At 36.2% G+C, this 24268-nt stretch overlaps 6 protein-coding genes across 7 annotated transcripts; 4 read left to right on the forward strand and 2 right to left on the reverse strand.

The window, feature by feature from the left end:
* Positions 1-644: 644 nt before the first annotated feature.
* LOC107423968 (uncharacterized) lies at positions 645-3279 on the forward strand. Its single transcript, XM_016033630.4, has 5 exons — positions 645-1624; positions 1845-1897; positions 2160-2326; positions 2438-2577; positions 2693-3279. Exons 1-5 carry the CDS (start codon positions 823-825, stop codon positions 3115-3117), a joined length of 1587 nt encoding a protein of 528 aa, XP_015889116.2. The 5' UTR covers positions 645-822; the 3' UTR covers positions 3118-3279.
* A 384-nt stretch (positions 3280-3663) lies between these two features.
* LOC107423965 (protein NDL1) lies at positions 3664-7831 on the reverse strand. Its single transcript, XM_016033627.4, has 11 exons — positions 7594-7831; positions 6006-6105; positions 5780-5877; positions 5551-5639; positions 5236-5296; positions 5068-5154; positions 4912-4989; positions 4774-4830; positions 4506-4561; positions 4298-4433; positions 3664-4200 (listed from the first exon to the last, which is right to left on the reverse strand). Exons 1-11 carry the CDS (start codon positions 7651-7653, stop codon positions 3979-3981), a joined length of 1044 nt encoding a protein of 347 aa, XP_015889113.3. The 5' UTR covers positions 7654-7831; the 3' UTR covers positions 3664-3978.
* Positions 7832-9479: 1648 nt separating this feature from the next.
* LOC107423978 (thiamine phosphate phosphatase-like protein) lies at positions 9480-11765 on the forward strand. The gene is made up of 4 exons (XM_016033646.4): positions 9480-9914; positions 10225-10346; positions 10471-10672; positions 11163-11765. Exons 1-4 carry the CDS (start codon positions 9777-9779, stop codon positions 11505-11507), a joined length of 807 nt encoding a protein of 268 aa, XP_015889132.4. The 5' UTR covers positions 9480-9776; the 3' UTR covers positions 11508-11765.
* Positions 11766-12632: 867 nt separating this feature from the next.
* LOC107424022 (mitochondrial carrier protein CoAc2) lies at positions 12633-15598 on the forward strand. 2 transcript variants are annotated; one of them, XM_016033707.4, is made up of 7 exons: positions 12633-13088; positions 13485-13570; positions 13660-13867; positions 14215-14341; positions 14515-14699; positions 14839-14961; positions 15051-15598. In XM_016033707.4, exons 1-7 carry the CDS (start codon positions 12930-12932, stop codon positions 15186-15188), a joined length of 1026 nt encoding a protein of 341 aa, XP_015889193.1. In that variant the 5' UTR covers positions 12633-12929; the 3' UTR covers positions 15189-15598. The 2 variants fall into 2 exon arrangements, with proteins under 2 accessions (XP_015889193.1, XP_024932308.1); XM_025076540.3 differs by having other exon boundaries at positions 12947-13088; positions 13377-13570.
* A 257-nt stretch (positions 15599-15855) lies between these two features.
* Positions 15856-17746, reverse strand: LOC107424021 (pentatricopeptide repeat-containing protein At2g15690, mitochondrial-like). Its single transcript, XM_016033705.4, has one exon. The coding sequence runs from the start codon at positions 17558-17560 to the stop codon at positions 16073-16075; it is 1488 nt and encodes a 495-aa protein (XP_015889191.3). The 5' UTR covers positions 17561-17746; the 3' UTR covers positions 15856-16072.
* Positions 17747-20855: 3109 nt separating this feature from the next.
* LOC132804528 (uncharacterized) lies at positions 20856-23138 on the forward strand. Its single transcript, XM_060819137.1, has 3 exons — positions 20856-21084; positions 21882-22030; positions 22875-23138. Exons 1-3 carry the CDS (start codon positions 20985-20987, stop codon positions 22950-22952), a joined length of 327 nt encoding a protein of 108 aa, XP_060675120.1. The 5' UTR covers positions 20856-20984; the 3' UTR covers positions 22953-23138.
* Positions 23139-24268: the final 1130 nt, after the last annotated feature.

Genomic DNA, 24268 nt, shown 5'->3' on the forward strand with positions numbered 1-24268 from the left:
TTCAAAAGTCGCATACTACTCAGTCAACTAGAATGAAATATTCAAAGCATTGTAGCCAACCACTTTTCTGGAATGACAAATTCAACTCTTCCAAACTTGAATAAGTTATCGTCGTTGTTTGCTATGTTACAATTATTGACCTTTGTATCCTACACTTACTCGTCACAATAATCTTTTTCTTTTGGAAATTCTATTCACTCGTACTTAAAAAGTAATTTTGGCGCTACTTAAAAGTAATCTTAATGAGGAGAATTAAGCGCTTAGATATTGTTTTGTTTTCAAGCATATGTAAGTAAAGAATAATATATATATATTTTTTTTGTAAAAAAAAAAAAAAAGAAAAAAGAAAAAAAAGAGAGCGAACTATGAATTTGTTTTTCTTTTGTTAAAAAAAGTTGTTTAATTCCAAATAGTATATCATCACCACATCTTGAAACCTATTATCACAATTTACCCAAAAATAAAAAATAAAATTATATGTAGCACAAAGAAAGAAATATATATATATATATATATATATATATGTATATATTTATCAATATAAAAATTAATATTTTGAGCAAGCAGTGATAAAACTAACATAAAATTAAAGCAATGTCTCACAAGTGTGGATGGAGGCTAATTAAATGCTGACGTGGCCAAACGAATTCTCTTGTAGTAAGTAACCGGAGGGTAAGAAAGTGTGAAACCGTTAAACCCTAAACCCATTGCCATCACTTCTGCTGCAGCAGCACTTAAAACTTAGGGATTTTTGACATTGCAAAGCTGCAAGTCAGCGAATTTGATCCCACCGAACAACTGTGTTCGATTAGATTAGCCGCGATGGCTTTGGCTCTTATCGAACGCCCTGGTTCCTCCTCAAACCCATATCCCCTTATCAGCGAAAACTACGAGCTCAAGCTTACCCAATCAATCCGAAGCCTTTTAGCTGAAGTCAGAGAAAAAGGCCATCTACCCACTCATTTTATTGAGGATTTCTATGGACTAATGCAAGCAAGAGCCGACCCACCTCTGGATTCCATCTGGGTCTACGCCGCACTTGTATTTCGTAGCCGCGAAACGCCAAAGACCGAACCTTTGGATGAAATAGCAGCTGCAGAAGACTTGTTTCACCTGGTATCAGCATGCTCGGCACCTTGTGGGTCGTCGAAGAGCATCGCACTGCTTGCTCCTGTGGTGTGCCTGGTTCACAAGGTGGTTGTCCATTTGTGCGGTGGTGGGAAGGACTTGACATTGAACAAGAGAGACAAGAAAGCGATGAAAAAGGTTAAATCTTTGGTGGAAGTGATTCTTGGTTACATAAGTGTATGCTGCGGCAAGGATTTCTCTGATGAGGAGGTTGGTCAGAAATCAATTACGCGTTTTGTGGATTTAGTTCGCCTCTGGATGGATTCAAATGTGGAATTTGAATCTTTCTTACCTCTTGTTAATAGTGAGGTCCGTACAAGGCTTTGTGCGGGAGAATGTGAAGTGGGTTACTTGGCTGGAGTTGTCATTGCGGAGGTGTTCCTGTTGAAACTGTGCTTGAATTTCAGATTTGGAGGTTCAAGGGAGGATTTAGAGAGAGACTTAAGGAGTTGGGCCGTTGGTTCCATAACTGGTTTTTGCAACTTTCACTTTTTCGGTTAGTATTCTTTATCCTCACTCATGGTATGATAAATTTACCATCCTTTTAATTCTGCAATTGTTATAATTTGTTCGCAAAGACGAACTTTCTATTTCGCTTATACAAGTTTCTAAATTAGCTGGATTTATTGTGTCTTAAAGGACATTGTACTTTTGTTGTAATGTCGTTTCTTCTAACTTCATATCCAATGTGCTTGCATTCTGATTGAACCAACCAGGGATCCTTCTGAGAATGCTGCTGGAGAAGACTTTGCCGCTTGCCTTAATATTGGTCGGTATCCTACTCTTTTAGTTTTTTGTACACGTGCCTGCCTTTTTTTTTTTTCTTTTTTTTTTTTGTTGTGGTAATCGTGCTTCCTAATAATTTCTTTGTTTCCCCTTAGATAGGTTTATCTTAATTGTTAAAATTGGTCCTTGATGCTTCAGCAGTCATTTACATGGAATATAAGGTTTCTAGATGCATAGTTGATAGTTTATTCAGCTGACTCTTATAATTAACAATGAGTAAGCATCGTTATTTTGGTTTTATGCAGAGCTGTGAAGATGAAATTTTATTGAGGAAGGTTATTTATGATGCCATCATACTTTGTGAGTACCCTTTTGTTAACCCTGAGAGAGCCATCCACCTGAATGTTGACCGCATGAGAAGTCTTGACATGACAAGATTGATTGTTACACATGAGGCCATGGAGTATCTTAGGTATGAAATAATTAAAAAAAATGGTTGCATTACATTTAGAAGAGTAAAATAGACGTTTTAGCTGTTTTGACTTATGGGACAACTTATTGGAAATTTCATCATCTTGTAAAGGGAACATGGAGATCAGAGGAGATCTATCTCTTACGCAAATGCCTTCTCCAATTCACATTTACCTACACAGATTATTGAATGGTTCAAAAAGGCGGAAACTGCAAGTAAATTGAGTAGATCTTCTCCTAAAGCTCTTATAAGTAAGTAGCTATTCTGACTTGCGTTATTGGTAGATCACTTGAAAAAAAAAAAAAAAAAAAGGACATCATATGGACAATGACTAATCATTCATCTAATGTCAATGTCATTCTCCAGAGTGGCTTTTTGACCTTGAGCATCAAGGGGTAAGAGTATTTGATGATAGTGACTTGAAGTATCGTGCCAAATCAATTTGTGATACATCCAAAACAGACTTTGAGCAACCAGCACATGAGTTGGAGAGCGAGAAATTGGGAGATGATCTTCTATTTTGGGTAGATAACAAGCGTGAGAAGGAAGATACAGATGAGGAGGTTGAAAAGGCAAACGAATCCATGAATGCTGCATTTATTGCTGCCTCCCACAACATGAAGCCAATGGACAAAGTGGGAAGAAAACGGAAAGAAGAGACAGGTGCTGAAATGAAAAAGAAAATAAAGTTGATCGACTTAAATGGGAGTTTGCCACTGGTGACTTCTGATGACCATAGCAGCAGCGGAAGCGAGGTCGACAATCCACTCTCTGATGAGGATACTGAGTAGAAGGAAACAGACGCTTATTCATAACAAATTATCATTTTTTTATAATTATTTTCTTTTATTTCTGTTGGCTTTGTCAATATTATTTAGTTTTTAATGACAACTTGTATTAATGCAACGAGAGTTATTTTTATGAGGATGTCAGTATTCTGATTTAAACAAAAATTTAGTCCAAATATCGGTTCAAGAAAAAAAATACATATATGAAAATATTGAAGGTTTCTTGTACCCAAGGAAACAATAGAACTATAAATTAAAAGTATTTTAATTGTAATTATATAATTTTATTTAGTAATGATTTGTTTCCGATTTAATTTTCTTATTTTAATTAGCATACTATTTAATTACCAATCTCAAATAGTCAAATAAAATATTTCATTCTTTATTTGTTTCAATACAAATGTATTTTTAAATTTTTTATGGAATATACAAATACAAATAATCATTAAAAGTAAAAATCAGCCATCTACTTCCCCTAAAAAAACGTTATTATAATAATTATATCCAACACTCTTTTTAAGAAAAAAAAGTAAAGCGACAAGGACGGGGTTCATCTCCATTATTGATTGCTCGTCACCATAAATAAAATCAGTCTCTTTTAGAATTTACAGAGAGCTCAAATATTTCGTTTATGACTGACTACAAATGAATGAATGCAGGCTCCTTCCTATATATATTATATTTATACATCCCTCTTAAAATTCTTTACCTTCTTTATCTACAACCCCTCCAACCCCTTCTAATCTTTGAAAAAATAATTAAAGAAATGATGATACACAAAAAAGAGAGAGAAAAAAAAAATTTTGATCCACTTATGATTTCATAGAAGTTTATAGCAATTCCACTTTCTGCATATGTTCCTTCTTAAACTTCAAGTGACACTCTTGTTTTGATGGGTTTGAGCTTCAACCCCATGCTTTCTGGAGAGAGGAGCTCAGGGGAGATGCAAGATGGGCTGAGTGGGCTCCTTGGGCTGTCACTGAACTGGCACGGCCTATACAATCCATAATTCATGAAGAAGTACTCAATTGGTATCAGCATTGCATGTGGTTGTTCCTCTGTGACCATTGATCCACAAGCATGGACCTGAAACAACCAACCAAACCCCGTCATCATATTCATACCTCTATTAAAACATCAAACACCACCACGTTTACCAATTCATTCACAGCAATCAACATACCTCTACTAACGCACAGTATCGCTCATCTAATTTTGAGGTCATATAGATAGCTTCAGAATGGAAAGGAGAGCTATCCCCAACAAATATAAGGGTGCGACATTTTAGCCTCTTCAATCCTTCACTGATGTCAGGTCTCCTGCGAGTTCACAAGATGAGTTTGAGCATACCAAAACCAAAAACCAGACCAGCAACTTAACACAATGTCTACCTATTAATTGTTCGAAGAAACCGCAAAACATTTATGCTCTGCCTCTCTTCCAGCAACTGGAGAAACAAATGTATACCAAACAACAATTGTCCATTAAAATCCATTGTTTGCAAAAACGAGTGTGTCTTTATACGTGTTTATATCCACACACACACACACACACAAAAAAAAAAAAAAAAAGAGGCAGAGACAGAGAGATAAAAAAATCAGATTCCAACAAACATGCAGTTCAGTTTTAAAGGTAATTATGATTAGCTCAAGCACTGACTTTTCTGCATGCTTGAACTATATCCGACTCCTGAATTTCTGGACTACCACGAACCTCCTGATAAGAAATAACATACTCATTAGTAAACCTAGAGAAAGGAGGATGAATATTTAGCAATGAAAAAGGATATATCAAGACCTTGCTGAAGTACCGCTGAAGCAAACAATCTTTTAGCAAACCACACATGCCATAGTAATATAGTAAATTAGACATCACCTGCATATAAGAAGTATCATCGTATTAAAATTTATGAACATTTGTATGAAAGAATAACAACCAAGATTAGGAAGAAACCTTATTGTAAAACCATTCAGTCCAAGAGGGAGCTTTGCATAGAGGGGATACAAGTATCAAGCCAAGAACACGTTCCCTATATTTCATCTGCAATATGAACATGTTAATCAATAAACTGCTTAGAAGTCACTTTAGAACATGGATTTAACTAATCAAACGTTAACCTACAGCAAAAAGGGTAAGGATATAGGCACCCGCTGTTACCCCCATGCACATAACTGCACCAAGCCTGAAGAAGAAGATACCCATTCAATCAGAAAGAAATTTATAGGTATACAGTATACTGACCATGAAAATGTCGACAAAAGATGATTAGCTCAAAATGGAAAAGTAAGAAATAAAAAATTCCCCGCCCACATCTTGTTTCAGTAACAAACAGAAGTCACAAGCAAAATAAGAATTATCACCTTTTTATTGACAAAATCATCAACAAAAAGAATTCAAAACTATTGAAAAGCAAAAATAGAACATAATATCAATTACCCAAAGAAGTCAAGAACCTCATTGATCTGGTCTGCTAAGTCATCAACAGAAGGCACAGGATCATCGGAACAAATTGAAGCAGCTCCCAACTGCAAGAACTCTTGTGGAAGTGCCAAAGGAGGAACTATGTTATTACCAATATTCAGGCATGCAACATGTTCATTCAATTGAAACACCCTTGTAATAAGGTAGCCAAGTCAGATAAGTGTACTCAAAACAAATTACAGACCTCATGGCCAGGAGGGCTGATATGGTATATGCAGAAATTGTGGAGCAGCAAAGAAGCTGCTTCTGGACAAAAAAATAATCCCTGAAAACATGACATATCTGCAAGATAGAACAATTAGAAACAAAAATTTTTGTAAGATTGCCAGAAAAGATTAGAAATAAATTAAAATCACATAAACATATTAGTGAACTTATCAAGGCCAAGGAGATTAAGCATTCACACTCACGGTTTAGAGCTAAATCAGGATAAGTAATAAGTGCTGGCTTGTCTTGGTCTCCATAGACGATAACAGAGACAGAACCACAGCCAGTTGGAATTAGATGTTCCTGAGGAATGGCAACTTTGGATGAGCAATAGAAGAAGAACAAAAGAAAAGTATGCACAAAAACTAACATGTACGTCTAATGCCCAATTTATTATCAAACGAATACATTTTAAAATTGCTCCTTTTCTGAAAAGCACATTTTGATTCTTCTGTATTAGGATAATTTGTTCACGATCCTAGTCTTTGATTATGAAAGACTCGCTAGAATATACTTAATTAGATAAATCTATATAGCCTCCAAAATCTTATCTAGATTTATTGCTTTGGCGCTTCCCATGCACACTTAGCCAAGCAACTAAAATGAATTGGGTATCACATGTTAATATAAATTTCAGAAAAGAAAGAATAATAAAATTAATTCTGAAGTTTGAAATTAATTTTCAATTTCCAAACTTTTACGAAAAGAGAGAAAAAGGAAAAAGAGACAGAGTTATAACATGAAAAGAAGCATGGAATCTCATATAGTTACAGAAGACATTGACATTATACTGATCAGATGACCAACAGAAACAATAAAGTAAACGATAAGATTGAATAACAGGTAGTCCGTGCAATATAACAAAAAGATAAGAAAATAAATGAAGAAAGGTATAACTTCAACTTTCTCCGTGGACAGTAGTGAAACTCTAAATAGATCCATTGAAGGATCCAATTTATTGCCTGCTTACAAGACTAACACACAAAGGAAAGAATCAGAGAAGAAGCAAGAAAAAAAAGAAAAAACCTTTCAGCACGAAAGCAACAAAGTGAACGAAAGCAAACCTAGCGTCTCCGTGTATCAATCCAAACCAAATATCAAAAAGACTAAATAAAGGATCTAAATATTACACTTAATACTACTAAGCCGAGACGATGAAACTTTTGCATTCAAACTCTCCAGGGAAAAAAAAAAAAAAAAAAAATCCATAGAAGGAGATTGTAAGAATAATGATATAAGCGAGAGTAGGAGCCCTTAAAGTCAAAGGAAAGCTAGGCTTTCTACACAATGCTAACAAATGGAGAAAGAGGCACACTGGCGAATAAGGCACCTATAGATCTATCGTTACCACTTCCGAATCTCTAGTATCCCAAACGTAAAAGTTGACAAAACCCAAATCAAGAAACATTAAAAAACGTGGATGGTTCTTGAATTTTTTTCCTTTTTTTTTTTTTTTAAATTTCCAGAGTAGGGAAATTCCCAACCCGCGACCCACCAAAACGGTTATTCCATAGTCCCCAATAACAACAACAAAAAGAAGGGAGACATAAAAAATGAGTCTTTCAAATTTCATTTCCTTTATATTACCAGAAACAAAACGAAGCATAATAAACAATCAAGAGAGAAATTAGAGACCTACAAAGCAAAATCTAAATACTCTGCAACTTTCAAAATCAATTATCGGAGCCAACACAACAGAAGAGCTTCAAAATGATTACTTTCAAAGCCCCCACTTCGCAAACCGAAACCATAACAAAAAAATAATAATAATAATAATAATAATAATCCAACCTTTCCACCAAGATAGATCTTTTCCACGTCGATGGAAACGGAATCGCTAGACTCTGCCATGGCCGTAGCTCTCTATGTCCCTGAAGCCCCCAACACAAAAGCGGCTTCGTCGCTCTCTCTCTCTCTCTCTAGAACTCTCTCTGTTTCTGTATCTTTCTCTCTCCACTAAATTTGTAGGCCTTTTGGTTTCGGTGGCTTATATACGAAGCGAATCTCTCTCCCTCTCTCCAAACCGAAAGGGAAAACCTGGTTTTTCAAAAAAATATAAATAACCAGCGGTTAACCACCACCGACGCTATCACACACATCCGTACCAACTATTACCCCCAAAGGTCAAAATATTTTTTAACCGCGGTCAAATCCCGCCAACTGCATGATACGACGCCGCTTGCAGAGCCAGATGTTAGCTTCTGGTGACTTGTTTGAGAGTGTGGATTTGTCTTTTTGACTGGTGAGAATGGTGAGTGGCACTGGCATGGCCCTTTAATCATTTGGGTTTGACTAAAAGTGTATTTTGGTGTCTTAGTGATGTGTACGTCTGTCATTGGATGCTCTTCTTGCGGGTCCCATCGACCCAAGTGGGCCATTGTCTTTTTGTCCATTTATTTATAGAGAGATTGAATTGACGTGTATTTTTTGGGGGCCTTAGAAGTAACAAAAAATTGTGTGGGTTGCTTGCCTTTCATTTGACTCAAATCATTAATCATATGCCTTCTTAATCATGCTCTTTCTTTTGGAAACCCTTTTTGTGTTCTCTCTCTCACATTTTTGTTGTTCTTGTTGTGGGGTTTTATATAAAAGAATGAAAAGAAAGAACTTGTGATGCATTTTGAGTCTCCCTTCCACATCTTAACCAAACCCAAGGAATGATACGATTAATCAAAAGGTTTAAAATTTTTCATTTTTATGTCGATTGAAATTGAATTTTCATTATTGTAGTGGATTAAATATTTATTAATTTAATTTACAACCAAACTGCTACTACTATATTCATAAGTAACACAGTAGATGATTATAAAATTCCTCCAAAGAATACTTTGATTGCAATCAAAATTCATGAAAATGACTATTTAATTATTTTCTTTAAAATAGGTTGAAACATCTCATCATAAATGGAGATCAATCAACTTTATTAATGCAGTCCTTTTTGATACAACATTAAAATAAAAAAAATAAAAAAAATAAAAACACATGCCCTACTCTAGATGCTAGATGCATTGCATTAAAATAGAATTAAGACCCATTTTAAATAAGACCTACTTTAAAAACGACATCAAACCCATTGATGATGAAAATGATGATGGTGATGATGATAAGCACTTTATGTATTCATCCAGCTAATAATGGCTAATGTTGTTTTGCCACTTAAGTGTATACGTCATAAAAATGAATTGGAAATTCATTAAACTAATAGGACAAGTTACATATGATATAGAGATAGTTGAAGGTGTTTTGGCCTGCCCTTTACAGTTTTTAAGTTACAAATGCCAACGACTAGATTCCAATGACTTAATTTAATGGTACTACCAAACCTTCCTATCTTTTTGTTCATTTATTTTAGGCAAAAATATAGCGGTGGTAGGTGGTGGGGAGGGACTGAAAATCGAATCAAATGCGTTGAAAACTGAAGTTCGCTTGTGTGAGAACTCATATCATCATAATCATATAGCAATTACATGCTTCAGCTAAACCTATATATCCAGCATTTACCTTATTATAGCAATATAAAACATTAGAGTTTTGAGTTTTACCGTTTATTTATTTGAATAATTATATTATAATAATTCAACCCCACAACTTATCCTAACAAAAATTCATTCTTTTTCTTTTTTCTTTTTTGTTTTTTTGGTAATAAATATTCATCCTTCTTTCCTTTGTTCCTTTCAAACCAAAATTTTCATATTTCAAAAATGGTCAAAACTTATACTACCGTGTTTCAATGGGTTATAATCTAATTTTCGTCCAAAAAAATAAAATAAAAATTGGCATTTGAGGTTTTTACCTTCCACTTATGCGTGCATGATGGAGGAGCAAAGCTGACGTGTCTGCCGCGGTCAAGTCGTCAAACACTTATTCCGGGATTGAAATCCATACGCAAAGGGATGCTGCATTCTGTCTCGGTCTCAGATACTGCTTTCTGGGGTGGGTCTCGGCCTCCGCGAAACCGACATCGGCGATCATAAATGGCGGGAATAGTGGTGATATTTGACTTCGACCGGACGATTATCGACGGCGACAGCGATAAATGGGTGGTCACAGAGATGGGTCTCACCCAGCTGTTCAGCGACCTTCGCTCTACTGTGCCTTGGAACTCACTCATGGTTTCTTTCTGTTCTGTTTTTCATCTTGTTGTTTTTCCCATTTGTTAATTCTTATAATATTGATTGCAATGGTGTCCCTTTTATGATTTATTTCTCGAACCAAAAAAAAAGTTCCCAATTTCAATTTCCATTCTTTCCATGGGAAGTAAAAGATTATAGAATCTAAAGTTACAGATTCTGGATTGGAAAGAATAGATTTTGATTTTGATTCTGAATGTAGAGCTTGACTGCGTGAGTTAGAGAATGTCTGGTTGTTGCTTATTGGTGGCTTGTTTGTTAATGAATAGTGCAATTGTTAAACCCTTATTAGGATAGAATGATGATGGAGCTCCACTCCCAAGGGAAAACATCCTCAGACATTGCTGGGTGCTTGAAAAGGGCTTTTATACATCCACAAATCATTTCAGCTATTAAAGCAGCCCATGCGTTTGGGTATAAATTTTTTGGGCTCTCTTAGTTTGTGGTCATTTGCTCATTGCTTGTCTTGTTGATTTGGTGAACTGCTGAGTACTGACCAAAGGTCTGTTTGTTTATGGCATAAATTTGGCCATTTCAGATGTGACCTCAGGATAATTAGTGATGCAAATCAGTTTTTTATTGAGACGATCTTGGAACAGCATGGTGTTTTGGGATGCTTCTCACATATCTGCACAAACCCAAGCTTTGTAGATGGACGAGGGAGGATTAGGATCTTGCCTTATCATGATTTGAGTTTGCCTTCTCACGGCTGCAATTTATGCCCTTCAAATTTGTGCAAGGTATATTTATCTTCTCTTATGCCCAGATTTTTAAATTATACACTATTTTATTATTATACAATCGTACCGTATGTTTATCTCTAGCCATATTTGTATCATTATTTCTTTCCATTTTTTTGAGTGTCAAGTATTCCATTTGGTTAGATTTGAAGCTTCTTGTTAGATAGAAGAAAAACTCATTGATATCCGTTCACTCAAAAGCTAGAGAATTTCATGGGGAGGGATCGATTTTGTAAGCAATTGCAGAAAACATAAGTTTCTAAGATATTGTCAATTAAAAGGTTCACTATTAAGTTTGAAGTTTATTAACTTAGCATGGCACAACAGAATACTTCTTCAACCTGAAGTCCTGTTTCCAAATTTGTAGTTGTAGTTTGGGAAACTGCTAAAAGAAAAACGGAAATTTTATTTCTCCTCCCAACTCAGTATCTTTCTTCAATGTAAAAGTGATGTTGTTGTAAATTGTAATTATGGTTTTGACCATATATAGGGTCTGGTGATTGACCAAATCCAAGCTTGTGCTTCTGAAAGTGGGACTGGGAGAAGAATTATCTACCTGGGAGATGGGAATGGTGATTTCTGCCCAACTCTGAGGCTTGAAAAGGGAGACTATATCATGCCAAGGAAGAATTTCCCTCTATGGAATCGCATTCACGGCAACCGAAGACTTATCAAGGCTGAAATCCATGAATGGAGCAATGGTGAGGAGCTTGAGAAGGTTCTTCATCACCTCATTAACACAATATCTACTGAAGAAGTCAGTTGCAGCAGCTCCGGTCAGCTTCAGACGGGGTCCCAAGAAGCAGCACCTCAATCTCTCCTTGTTCCCTACTAAGCACTTGCAAAGCCATTACCAAAAAGGAAAAAAAAAAAAAAAAAAAAAAAGGCACTGGCAAAGCAAACCAATAAAAACAATCCCGTGATTTAGGATTTGATTATGAAATATGAATCATCACAACTAGTATGAATTGAACTAGTTTTTATTTCTACATTGTTTTAGTGAGTTTGGATACATTTTTCTAGGAAGACTAACATGATGCTATCCGGATTATAAATATATATATATATATATATACACGAATAGATTTTCTGATGAGGAGATTTTTGGAAAAATCTCATATAAAGCTTTATATATATATATATATATATATTACTTTCAAATCATGTGTTGTTTCAACATTACCTTAAAGAGAAAGGCGTTATTTCCATTATTAAGTCATGCCCGTTCTTCTAATCAATTACCTGATCTGCATATTATTATTCCATGGTCATGTGGTGGTTGCTCTCTGTTAGGGAAATAAACATTAATTGATCGAGTTATTTCTTTATAATTTCTTTTTTATCATCTTATTTTATCCGAATGAGGATGACACTCAAATCTTTGTTGAATTTTACGGGTATTACCATGAAAACAAGATCAACAAATGATGTATATAATACATTACTTAATTGGCCATAATCATCTCTATGGTACTTTTCAATATAGTTATTATTTTGATAGCCATGTTTTTTTTTTTTTTTTTTTTCCAAATTATGGCCAATTGATAAAAAATTTAGATGTGACAACCATTTTTATGAGTCAACGCACTTATGTTTATATGATTATTGCAAAGGCCTAGAGTTGCTGACTAATAAGAGTATGGACATGTGGATTTCCATCTATTTCAATCTCCAGTATTAAAAATAAATTAAAATCTTGTTAGACCAAAACTGGTGACCAATCTTTCAAATTTGGACAGCGACAATGTCCAGTAACTGGCGGATGGAGGAGTGGTCAAAAAATTACAACCCGTTCCCAGTTTACTATTGCCTTGACGCATGTGCTGTAATTATACCTTTTTGTCTAATGTGAGTGTCGGACAAAGTTGATGGCTCCGATTGTGTGTTGTAGTGAATAAAATAGAATTGGAAGTAGCAGCACAAAATCTCAACAGCCAATAATGATTTTTCTTACGCGAAAGAAAAAGGACGATGAGAAGACAGAGAAGGGACAGCTCTGACTTGTCAGCTGTCCCAAACATATAAAATCCACAACTTTGAATTATTCCTTCTCTCGGAAACGTTTCGATTCTTCTTTCCCCAAATTCTGTTCTCCAACTTCCTAACTGATAATTTACGGAAAACATAAACTAGATCAGTTCTTATTTTTCTGGGTAGATACTTTCCAACTGATTCTTGTACACGAGCAACTCTTTCTATCTCTCTCTCTCTCTCTCTCTCGCCCCTTTTCTACTCTAAAGTCTCCCTTCGCATTTCAATGGCGAAAAAGAGAGAGGAAAGAGAGATGGGCATGTTCTTGGATGGGGTAATAGAGGCCATGCCGTTGTTTGCCAAGGAGCTGGTGGCCGGTGGTGTGGCTGGTGGGTTCGCAAAGACAGTCGTTGCACCCCTCGAGCGCGTTAAGATTTTGTTTCAGGTAAAAAGGATAGACCATGATTCTCTCTTAGCATTCACCTCAATACTGATTCTTGGTTTTGTTTTCTGCCATGCTTGGATTGCTCAATATATTTTTGACTTGTTGTGTTTCTTGATCTTTTCGATTTCTTTAATGGGTATTTTTGGGAAACTGATTCTGATTTGGAATGACTGTTTGCGGGTTGAGGTCTAATTGAGACTGGGATGGCTCTGGAAATTATGTTTGCTGGGTTTGTTTGTTTGTTTGTTTTAAGCACTTTTGTGACTACTTCTATTATTTGCTTTTAAGTTGGCTGCTTCGCACTGCCATTGGAAACGAAATTGTATGTTGGGTTGTATCTACCACTACCACTAAGTAGAGGGTTCATAAAGACAACTTATTATGCTCACTTTTCAGACCAGAAGAGCAGAATTTCACAGCATAGGGCTGCTTGGATCGTTTAAAAAAATTGCTAAGACTGAAGGGCCTATAGGCTTCTACAGGTGGATCATTGAGTCAAAACCATTCTTTATGAATCTTGGTTTCCGAATTTCGGTCAATTATATATAATTTTTTGGGGCTTGGTGTACAGAGGAAATGGAGCTAGTGTTGCAAGAATTGTGCCCTATGCGGCTCTGCATTACATGGCCTATGAACAATACCGTAGATGGATTATCCTGACCTTTCCTGATGTGTGGAGGGGTCCTGTACTTGATCTTGTGGCTGGGTCTTTTGCTGGAGGAACTGCCGTGCTTTTCACTTATCCTCTTGATTTAGTTCGGACTAAGCTGGCTTATCAGGTAAATAATAGGGAAAAAAAAGTGTTAATCTGTTAATCCATTCATTCTCTTTACCTTAATTCTAAAGAACATTTATAAGCTGGAGATGTATGTCTAGATGATTCGTCTTCACTCTCTAGCTTGACTGACATTTGTATGAGTTTTACTTTTTCATGTTTCATTCTCTTAAAGTATTATCATATAGTTTTAGAGTAGTTGATGCCAATATGACCAAACTACTAAAAGCTTGAGTCATCAATAAACAAGAACAACAAATGGAAATTATAAAAAGAATGTTAAATGTTGTGGATTCTGTTGCTCTTTATGCTTCCATGAGGATGTGGATTGAGATGCATTGGTTACTACAGGTGGTTGGTTCTACAAAATTGAATGTTCAAGGCTTAATGAATAATGAACAAGTTTATAAGGGAATTCGTGATTGTTTCTCAAAAACTTACAAAGAGGCTGGGCTCAGAGGTCTCTACCGTGGTGTAGGTATGAACTTCAAAGCTGCTGCTTTATCATAACTACTATCTCTGTGTGTGTGTGTGTGTGTGTGTGTGTGAGAGAGAGAGAGAGAGAGAGAGAGAGAGAGAGAGAGAGAGAGAGAGAGATTTGCTGACAACCTTGGGAATATTTGCTATCTAAAACATGGGCATTATTTTCAGCTCCTTCCCTCTATGGAATCTTCCCATATTCTGGTTTGAAGTTTTACTTCTACGAGGAGATGAAACGCCATGTCCCTCAGGAGCACAAGAAAAATATTATGGTGAAACTTGTTTGTGGATCTGTTGCTGGTTTACTGGGTCAGACCTTTACATACCCTCTTGATGTTGTCAGGCGGCAAATGCAGGTAATTTACTTTCATATATATATATATATATTTTTTTTTTTTTTTTGGGTAAACATGCAGGTGATCAACTTGAAGGGTCCTCAAACTATTTTTTTTGAATGTTGGATATTGTGAACAATAATGATAGCCATGTTAATAGGTTGAAAGACTCTTGGCATCAAACAGTGCAGAAGTGAAAGGAACAATGGAAACCCTTGTTAATATTGCTCAAAAGCAGGGATGGAAACAATTATTTTCAGGCCTTAGCATCAATTATTTGAAGGTGATAAAACCAAACATCTTGTTTATGGCACATATCTTAGACCTTTCCTCCATTGTTGGTAAATCCAATATTGTAATGTCTTAATTCAGGTTGTACCATCTGTGGCAATCGGCTTCACAGTTTATGATGTCATGAAGGCATGCCTGAGAGTTCCATCCAGGGACGAAGCTGTGATAGAAGTGGTGGCCACCAAAAGAAATACTCAACCATCTTCCCTTCAGTCATAATAACATTTTTTCTTTCCAATTCTTGCTTTGATGGGAGCTTTGCCTCAGCTTCAGAATTGTTATTCTATGTTGACTCATTGTCAACATTAATTTGTACATTCTATTTTTACAAGCTGTGTAATAGCACCGTACGTAGATTGCATTCATTCTTGCTTCTACATACACCATTACAAGTTTTAGTTTTATAGATTAAGGTAGCAAAACCAACTGGCTAGATTACCTCAATAAGGTCTGCATAAAGAAGGATGTCATATCTCTGTCTATGAAGAGAGGACTGGCAGGATGTACATAGAGGTGTAAAACCAATAAAGAATTTTGTCCACGCCATTATGCTATGGATGCATAATAAATTCTGTTCTAACATATGAGAAAACAATGTTGATTTCCAAATATTTTTTCATAGTTTGTTCAATGAAGGATCTGGCAAATTGGCATTATTTCATCCGATCAAGATATATTCTCTTATTTCTTTTCTCCTCATTTTCATATAAACATTATATGCAGCGAACTGGAAGATGTATCAGTGCTTTTAAGAGCTTGCACCTCAATTAACATCCATCTCAAATTACCACATCGATGACTTCAAATACAGAGCATAGAAGCAAATGAAATGGTATATAATACCATATCGTGCTATTATATTATTAAAGAAGAAACTCACCGTTGCTTCTTTGCATCTTGTGTATAATACACAATTAGGAAATTTTTATATTAAATAGGTAATGATTAAGTACAAGAATGATTTACAACTCAAGAAATTCATAACTTACAAAAGTTAAGCTCCAACAAAAACTTTCCTGTTGCAGAATTAAACATTCCATGGAACTTCAATTGACTATTGATACACACCCTCGATGGCAGCTCTATTCACAGTGTCAATGCCTTTACCAGTAATCACCGCAGGAACATTTGCCATCCTTGAAATGATGGAATCTCTTGTTATCCCTAACAATCAGCTCCCTCCCGACAATTTTGGACATAATTTTGATTGCGTTATGGCAGTCACCGCAGATTCGAAGATTCTTCATAATCCTAAGAGTTGTCCTTGGTGGAGTACTGATCAGACCATAAGCAATTGCCAAACGCTCACTATGATATTGCAAGGCCTGCTCTTTTGCCTCTTGATCAATGTCGTGAAGAACATATCTCGTATCAGGCACATAACCAGCCTCCCTCATCTGCCCATTCAAGCCTTTCAGTTTCTCATATGTCTCTCCCTTGTAAGGGTCCGTACACCTATATGGGCACACCATATTCTTCTCCTCTAGCATGTTAGTTGCAGAATGCTTCTTCCTCGAGGGCAAAGGGATTTTGTCAGCAACAACCTTAGAAGGATCAAGATAAACCAACAACTCCTCCACACGATCTTCGAGTTCCATATCTCCATGAATTCGTGCGAAGTTCCGGAGAGCTTCCAAAACTTCCACCGTGGGCTCAAATGGCATTTTCTCAATGAACTCCTCTGCTTCATTCAAATGACCAGACTTTCCCAGGACATCAACAACCCCTAAATAATGCTCAATCCCAGGCACAATTCCATACTCATCCTTCATGGCTGCAAAGTGTATCAACCCTTCTTCCACAGCTTCTGCACTAGCACATGCTGATAGGACCACCAAAAAAGTATCCTCATCAGGTTGCAATCCTACCTTTTTCATCTGTTCAAACAACAGAAGGCCATCATCTCCACGTCCATTCACTGCATAACCGTTGATCATCAAATGCCACGTACGTATATTCCGTTCACGCATTCTATCAAACAGCTTGCGTGCATCTTTCATACTCCCGCAATTACCATACATTTGAATCAAACTATTTTTCAATTCTAAATCCCCAGCAAATGGCGATCGTTTCAAGAACTCGTGGACCCTTTTCCCCAATTCTAGCGAATCAGAATCCCCGCAGGAATTGAGCAGCGCACAAAAAACGCGGTAATCAGCAGAGATTCCTTGAGCCATATAGTCGACCGCCTCCTGGACCTTACCGTCCAGGCACAAATCCATCAAATCAATATTTGGTGGATCACTGCGCAATGGTTCGTTCTGATTGCTCAACTGGTAATCATTCAATCTGGGTTCATTGGGCCGCTGGTACTGATTCTTCTTGTCCCTGTGTAAAGGTTGGGTCTTGTGCCGAGAACCGGAGCTTTCGCGGCGAGAAGCACCACCATGACGGCGATGGAGTCTTGGGTTGTTGGCATTGGGAACAGCATAGGTGCATAGTGTTTTGGATGGGGCGTGAAGAGAAGAAGAGGAAGGCGGGGTTATGAGGGCGAGAGAATAAGTGGGATTGAGAGAGAGCTGAGGATTAGAGTTGAAGCGGGAGGAGATTATGGAGTTTGAAGTTGGGTGAAGAGATGGCAAAGAAGCCATTGGGGAGCTGGTGGGACTGCTAAACACACACTCACCCACTCACATTCACAGTATCACACACTACTCCTCTGGCTGCTGTGTAGATGTTGTGTTGCTGCTATTTCCCTGTGTAAAAGGGCAAAGGTGATTAATGAATACATTGCTCCAAAGTCCAGATCCCAATTCGGAGCCAACGACGTCGTTTGAATTCCGATGTTAAAATTGTATTTTGCGCCCTTGCTAATAAATTACTTTGCATCTTTCAAAACGAGCACCATGAGCCTCGTCGACACCATGTTTGGATTGGAAGGAAGAAAAGTAGTAGTAATAATAATAATAATATTATTATTATTATTATAATTATTATTATTTAGATGCTAGATTTTGATAATGAGGCAACTCTAGAGTATACTAACAGAATAAAAATATAGGTTTTTTTTAGCAAATAAATAAGAATATAGATTTTAAAGAAGGAAGAAGAAATATAGAAATTCATATTTTGTATAGAAAACTAAAAATATTATTGATTTTCTAATGATCTAAAATAAAGGAAAACTTCTCTTTATAAAAACTAAAGAAGAGAAAAACGACAAACCAAACTAAAGCAGATGAATTTGCTTTTAAAACTTATACATGCAGCACTAAGCAGAAGAGTCTGTTTTTACAACTTATACACACAATGCTAAGTAGAAGAATCTACTTTAACAACCCATACACAAAGTGCTAAGAAGAGGAATTTGCTTTATGCATAGATATATAAACATTTGTACAAAAGGATAGGAACTATCTTATCCTAAGTTATTTTGTGATGGAGACGAGTTGTAATTGGTGTAATCTTTAGAGTCGATGGAGGATTCATATAGATTGGTCTACCAAGGGATGGTAGGTAACTTTTGCATCTGAGGGAGTAGGTCTTCTCTATATCTATGAGGATGAGTCACTTAGATCTGTTCATGTTCATATAGGTCTTGAGAATCTTAGATAGCATATAAAAAATCTTGTTCCATGGATATCTCTATTGGTATAAGATCTGGTTATGGAATTGTCAGAAGACTTTGAATCCTTGGAATAGCTCTTTCATCTATGTCATCAGCTTGTGTGGTGATTATATCATCATAAGAAGGAGGATCATAGTTGTTAAGTTCGCAAGCAAACTTAACTAATGCTGCTTTGATTGTAAATGAAGGTGTTTCAAAAGTTATGATCGATTCAAAGGTGATATTTTGAGACCAAAATAGGTTGGGCAATGTGGTTATATAAATATGGTATGTTTATCATGAAAATAAACGTGACTTTTTTAGCATCTTTTGTAGACATTTTTCAAATATTATTTTCTTTTAATATCTTTTTGACCTGTTTTATTCATCAAGAAAAAAGTTGGAATCATTCTAGAAAGTTTTAAACTAGGAAGTTAGCCTTAGAGTCATCTTATAGATGTTTAAAGAGATTAATAAGGTTGAAGAACATATGTGAAGTCCCACATCGATTGAAAAAAAAAAATGAAGCAAGTCTTATAAGCTGGTGTGAATACCTTTCCCGTACGACGCATTTTGACAAAACCTTGAAGGCTGAGTTATAAGAAGATTCTCATGCCCAAAAAGGACAATATCCGAGGCGGGTGGTCTGAGCTGTTACAGATGGTATCAGAGCCAATACCCGGATCGGTGTGCCAGCGAGGACCCTGGGCCCCAAGGGGGGAGGATTGTGAAGTCCCACATCCCTTGGAAAGGGGAACGAAGCACGCCTTATAAGGTGGTGTGGATACCTTTCCCGTACGACGCATTTTGACAAAACCTTGAGGGTTGGATTGTAAGAAGATTTTCCAGGCCCAAAGAGGACAATATGCCCCAAGAGGGGAGGATTGTGAAATCCCACATCGGTTGGAAAGGGAAATGAAGCACGCCTTATAAGGTGATGTGGATACCTTTCCCGTACGACGCATTTTAACAAAACCTTAAGGGCTGGGTTGTAAGAGGATTCTCCAAGTCCAAAGAGGACAATATCGGATGCAGGTGGTCTAGGTTGTTACAACAAAGGTATGATATGTAGAACAGTGGCACACCATAAAAACCATACATCATCAAAATGACCTTTGGATTAAGATTGTAGGGTAGGAGAAAAGGTAAAACTTGGTCAAAGACCAAGTTTATAGTGTTGGATCTTTGTAGGATTCCTTGCAAGGAAAGAAAATATATGGTTTCTAGTAAAATGCTTGATATGCTTAGAGCTGAAGGGTTGGTGAGACATGGAGGAAAAAGCTTTTGGGTTAAAGCTTTTGGAGGAGAAGTAGATGACTATGCCATGAGGATCAAAGGAAATGTAGCTAAGTTGAATACAATATTAATTGATTTAGGATTTTTAAATATCATATCCATAAAGATGTTATGATGCCTTTTTATATGTGATATGTCAAAATCATATTTTGCAATTGAAGATTGGGCAGGTTTTTATTTTTGAATTCCAAAATCTTTGGGAATGATGAGTTGTCTATCTGTATAAAAAATATATATCAATTAAATGGAATTCAAACTTTTGGATTCCATACTCCACCATTAAGATTTTTTTTCTAAACTATGTAGTAATGCTGCTCATATGGCTAACACTGTCTACTAGAATGACCACAATAATGATAATGTTCTTCAATCTATTCAATCAAAATAACACCTTGATGCAGATCACTGACATCTGTCTGTAGAATCATTTTCCTTGTGTTTGGAATATTGAGAAGAAGATGTTGCTATGCTATTTGTTTGAGGTTTCTGACTGCTTGAGTCTGGTCCTTTTCCATGTTGGATGATTTTTTTTCAAAAGTTTGAACAAGTGGCTAACATGGATGGAAGTTTTTGACAAAGTTTATTATTTCAAGAAACTATTGAATATGCTTTATTGAAAAATAGGAGTAAGGAAAGGACAATAATTCTTGAATGGTGTTTGGTCCTGATTTATATCTTCTTTGATTGAAATGTATTCCTAAAAAGTTAATTCTTGACTGGGCTAATTTATTTTTTCTTTCAGATAACGTGATTCCATACTTTTGGGCCAACTCAAAGAGTTAGGCGAATAATATTTTATGGGCTTTATTAGTTTCTGAGAAGAGCAATATATCATCTATGTGGATAAGAGCACTATTAAGAACATGCTTAAATATCGGGGAATTTGGCCCAATACCCCTATAGGACCGAGCTTCATGAATTTTGCCCCTTCAATTCATTTTTTTTTATCTACCCCTTAATATCCCTTATAACCCTCAAACAAAATACAATTACTTACATATCCTTTTATTTATTTTAAAATATAAAAAAAACACTTGGTGAGCGCAAAAACCCATGGCGTGAGAACCAGAGGCCGTATCATCGAGACCATTTTGTGGAGATCGCGGCTTTTCAGTCAGCCACCGGCGCGGTACTGTGTGATCTAGCGCAGAGAAAGTTGAAGATTGAAGAAGATGGCATGGAGGCAAATGCTCTTCAAGGGGAGCCCAATTTCTCAACCCCTTTCACCAACTGGGTTCGCTAGATTCTTCTCCAAGCCATCCCCTTATGCAGGTTAGTGATTTTTTTGTCCTGGGTTTAGTAACCCATAAAAAGATTTTCTTACTTTCTGTTCGGTTCCCAGAGCAAGAAAAGAGAATTGATAAAGAAGAAAATTTTTCTGGGTTCTTGTGAATTTTGTGATTTGAACTTTGTAAAAAAATTGTCGATAGAAAGAGAGATCCAAGTAGCTGTTTTTGGCTGCTGAGTTAGAATCGAAATGGGTAAAATTGAATTTTATGTGTAAATCCAGGATTTACAGAGTGAGAAACTTGGCTGGTATTGAAGTTAATAGATTCACATATAGGAAACATAGAGGAAAAAATGATGAATAAGGTTGATTATGCTTAGTTTCCCGCATTGTTTGGTTGGTGAGAAAGATGGGGAATAAAGGAAAAGGAAATATTGGTTTATAATTTATTTATCATTATTTGAGAAACTTATCTATGCCAAGCTGATTACTGAATGCTGAATAACTCTTTAAGTTGGAAAAAGAAACATGGTTTTTGTTTCAACGTTATTATAGCATTGAAAAACCGTGTTCACTCTTGTCTGGTTGCTAAATGACTGATAAAGATGAAGAAAAGCAGAATTTGATGTTCTCTGTTTTGGTGATTTTACTTTTAGTGACTGGGAATTAATCCTACAAATCATGTTTTATGTTGGCTCAAGTGAGCAAGATTCATGCTTCCTGATGAGTGATGTACTTGAGCATGAAAGTTTATATGAAATAAAATTTGTTAGAATTAGATTAGATTACTGTGAAAGTGTTATAGTCAGTAGGAGATCTAAAGTTGTTGCTTTTGTTGCAGTGAAAGTTGGAATTCCAGAATTTTTAAATGGAATAGGCAAAGGGGTGGAATCCCATGCGGCTAAGCTTGAAACCGAGGTGGGCGACTTCCAGAAACTGCTTGTCACTTGGACGCTCAGGCTGAAGAAACTTGGCATCCCTTGCAAACAGGTATTTCCTAAATCTTTATCTACTATATATGCACATACTTGAAGCCCTCTGCCTTTTGGGTATATTATAATTCTTTCAGTATATCCGTCAATACATCTGATAGTATTGCAGATCAGAAAATTTGGTTATAGATTGCTTGCTTAAATCTAAGTGAAAGATTTCATGAAAAGTAGGGTGATTAATTTATGTTTATGGTTTCTTAAACTCTTCTAACGAAGAAAGTTTAGGGATGCTTAAAGGAAACTCTGACTATCCGGGAATGGTTAATTTATCTTTTAGTTTGGCAATGGTACTGCAACTTGAAATCACCCTAGTTCTGGAGTTTTGTTCTTTGTTCTGTTCTAATGGTTGCAAATATTTTTGTTTTACTGGGCAAAAGTGAAAATGTTTCAGGAAGACGGCATGCAGAATTGCTTTGAGAGCTGTCATTTATATCATACTGGTAGAAAGAAAAGATGTTATTTAACGAAAATGTTTACCAAAATTGAAATGCAGTGCCGGAGTATGTGTTGCTTTATATTTGGTAATGATATAAACTTTCTAAATACTGACTCAAATGAGTTTAGGCTTCTTCCCTAAGTGATGTAATATTTTCTTGTCTTGTTGTACTGACTTTTGCTTCTGAAATACTGTAGGCCTTGTCTTCTTCTTCATTTCTCTATCTAAGAAGAAAGAGTTAAAAGTAGTGCATATATTTTTTGTTCTGCTACTTGTTAAATTTGTTGGTGAAAGGCGTAATGAAAGTTGCGGTTTTCTTTAGGATTAAGTTCTTTGGGACTTAGCTTCATTTGATGGTTTGAAGAGATTAGATTACTTATATCTGAATATGATTTTTGTTTTTCAGAGGAAGCTGATATTGACACACGCCCACAAGTATAGGCTGGGACTATGGAGGCCTCGAGCGGTACCAACGAAATCCTAACTAGTTTAGGACTAGCTTGCTTATTGAGAATGTATCAAATGTCACATTATAGGTGGAACTATGCAGGTTTTACTTTTGTTTCTTAGTAAAGATGTCATTGCAGAGTGATGTAGGAAACATGCAGAATTTGATGTCATCTGGTGTTCAACATTCACAATGCCTTGATAAGCCCATTATCATTGTGAAGTTTCAAATTATTTTGATATCCTTCTGGTTCAAATTAATTTGTTTAATTATCAACTTTATCCCGGATAACCAAATAATAGGATAAATGAGTTTTAATTAGTTCAACTTAGTTTAAAAAACAAGTAAGAAGTTGAATTAGTAATGAATATTCATCCAGCAATAATGTTTACATTAGTAGCAGAGGCATAGACTATGCAATAGAATTCTCCGTTATTGTATTCTGCTGTTTCTGCTACATGAAGAAATAGCTCTTTAAAAACTCGTTACAACCTCAAACTTGGTACTCTGTTCTGTAAGCCAAATTCAGCTCTCTCTGTTTGTGTCTCGAAACATAATACTCATCTAAATGGTAGTCCAACTCGAGACCTTATGTCTAAGATAAATGGAAGAATTCAGAGCTCCTTATCATGCTCAAAGCCAAACAAGTTGCTTTCATCTATAAAATAAAAGCGAAAATCATATAGTAAACTAAGAAGCAACATAGGCATAGTATCTTCAAACTTAATCGGCCTCAAAACTCCAACTGAATGGAGTTGGCTGAATACACAATTGGTTTTAAAGACTGCCATAATGCCAGTGACAACTGATGTACATGCTTGGAGTCTTAGGCACTTCAACATTCTCATCATATCTTCTGATGTATACAAATTCTACAATGGACCCAATAGAGGTACCTATAAGATAAAACATAAGGTAACTTCTGGTTAGAACTCACAAAATCCATGTTAGCAATAGCTGCAGACAGTTTATATGAGAACTCGACCGGTATAGAGAAAACATACGTGGGTAGAGAGGAGCAAGGTCCAGATGGGTTGTTATGGGTACAAAACTTGCTTCATGCCATCGAAAACCACTACATTGCTCCCTGGTTTGTAGTTCGTTTACACTGCAATCACATCTGGAGCAAGTTCCCGAATTCATAAAAAGCCTATTACAATGTATCGTGTAGTCACAAAGATTATAACATGAAAACTATTCTCAAGCTTGCGAACAAAAAACATAGGAGAAAGTACTTGAAACAGGTCATACTCATGAACAGATACACAAAAGGATGACAGAACATTTGGTTGCTAATTCATGCCTGCCAGTGCTACATGTGGTGACAATATGTATGAGATTGGTTCCCCATA

Source organism: Ziziphus jujuba, chromosome 7 (assembly GCF_031755915.1).
Source record: "Ziziphus jujuba cultivar Dongzao chromosome 7, ASM3175591v1".
In the NCBI taxonomy this organism is placed as follows: domain Eukaryota; kingdom Viridiplantae; phylum Streptophyta; class Magnoliopsida; order Rosales; family Rhamnaceae; genus Ziziphus; species Ziziphus jujuba.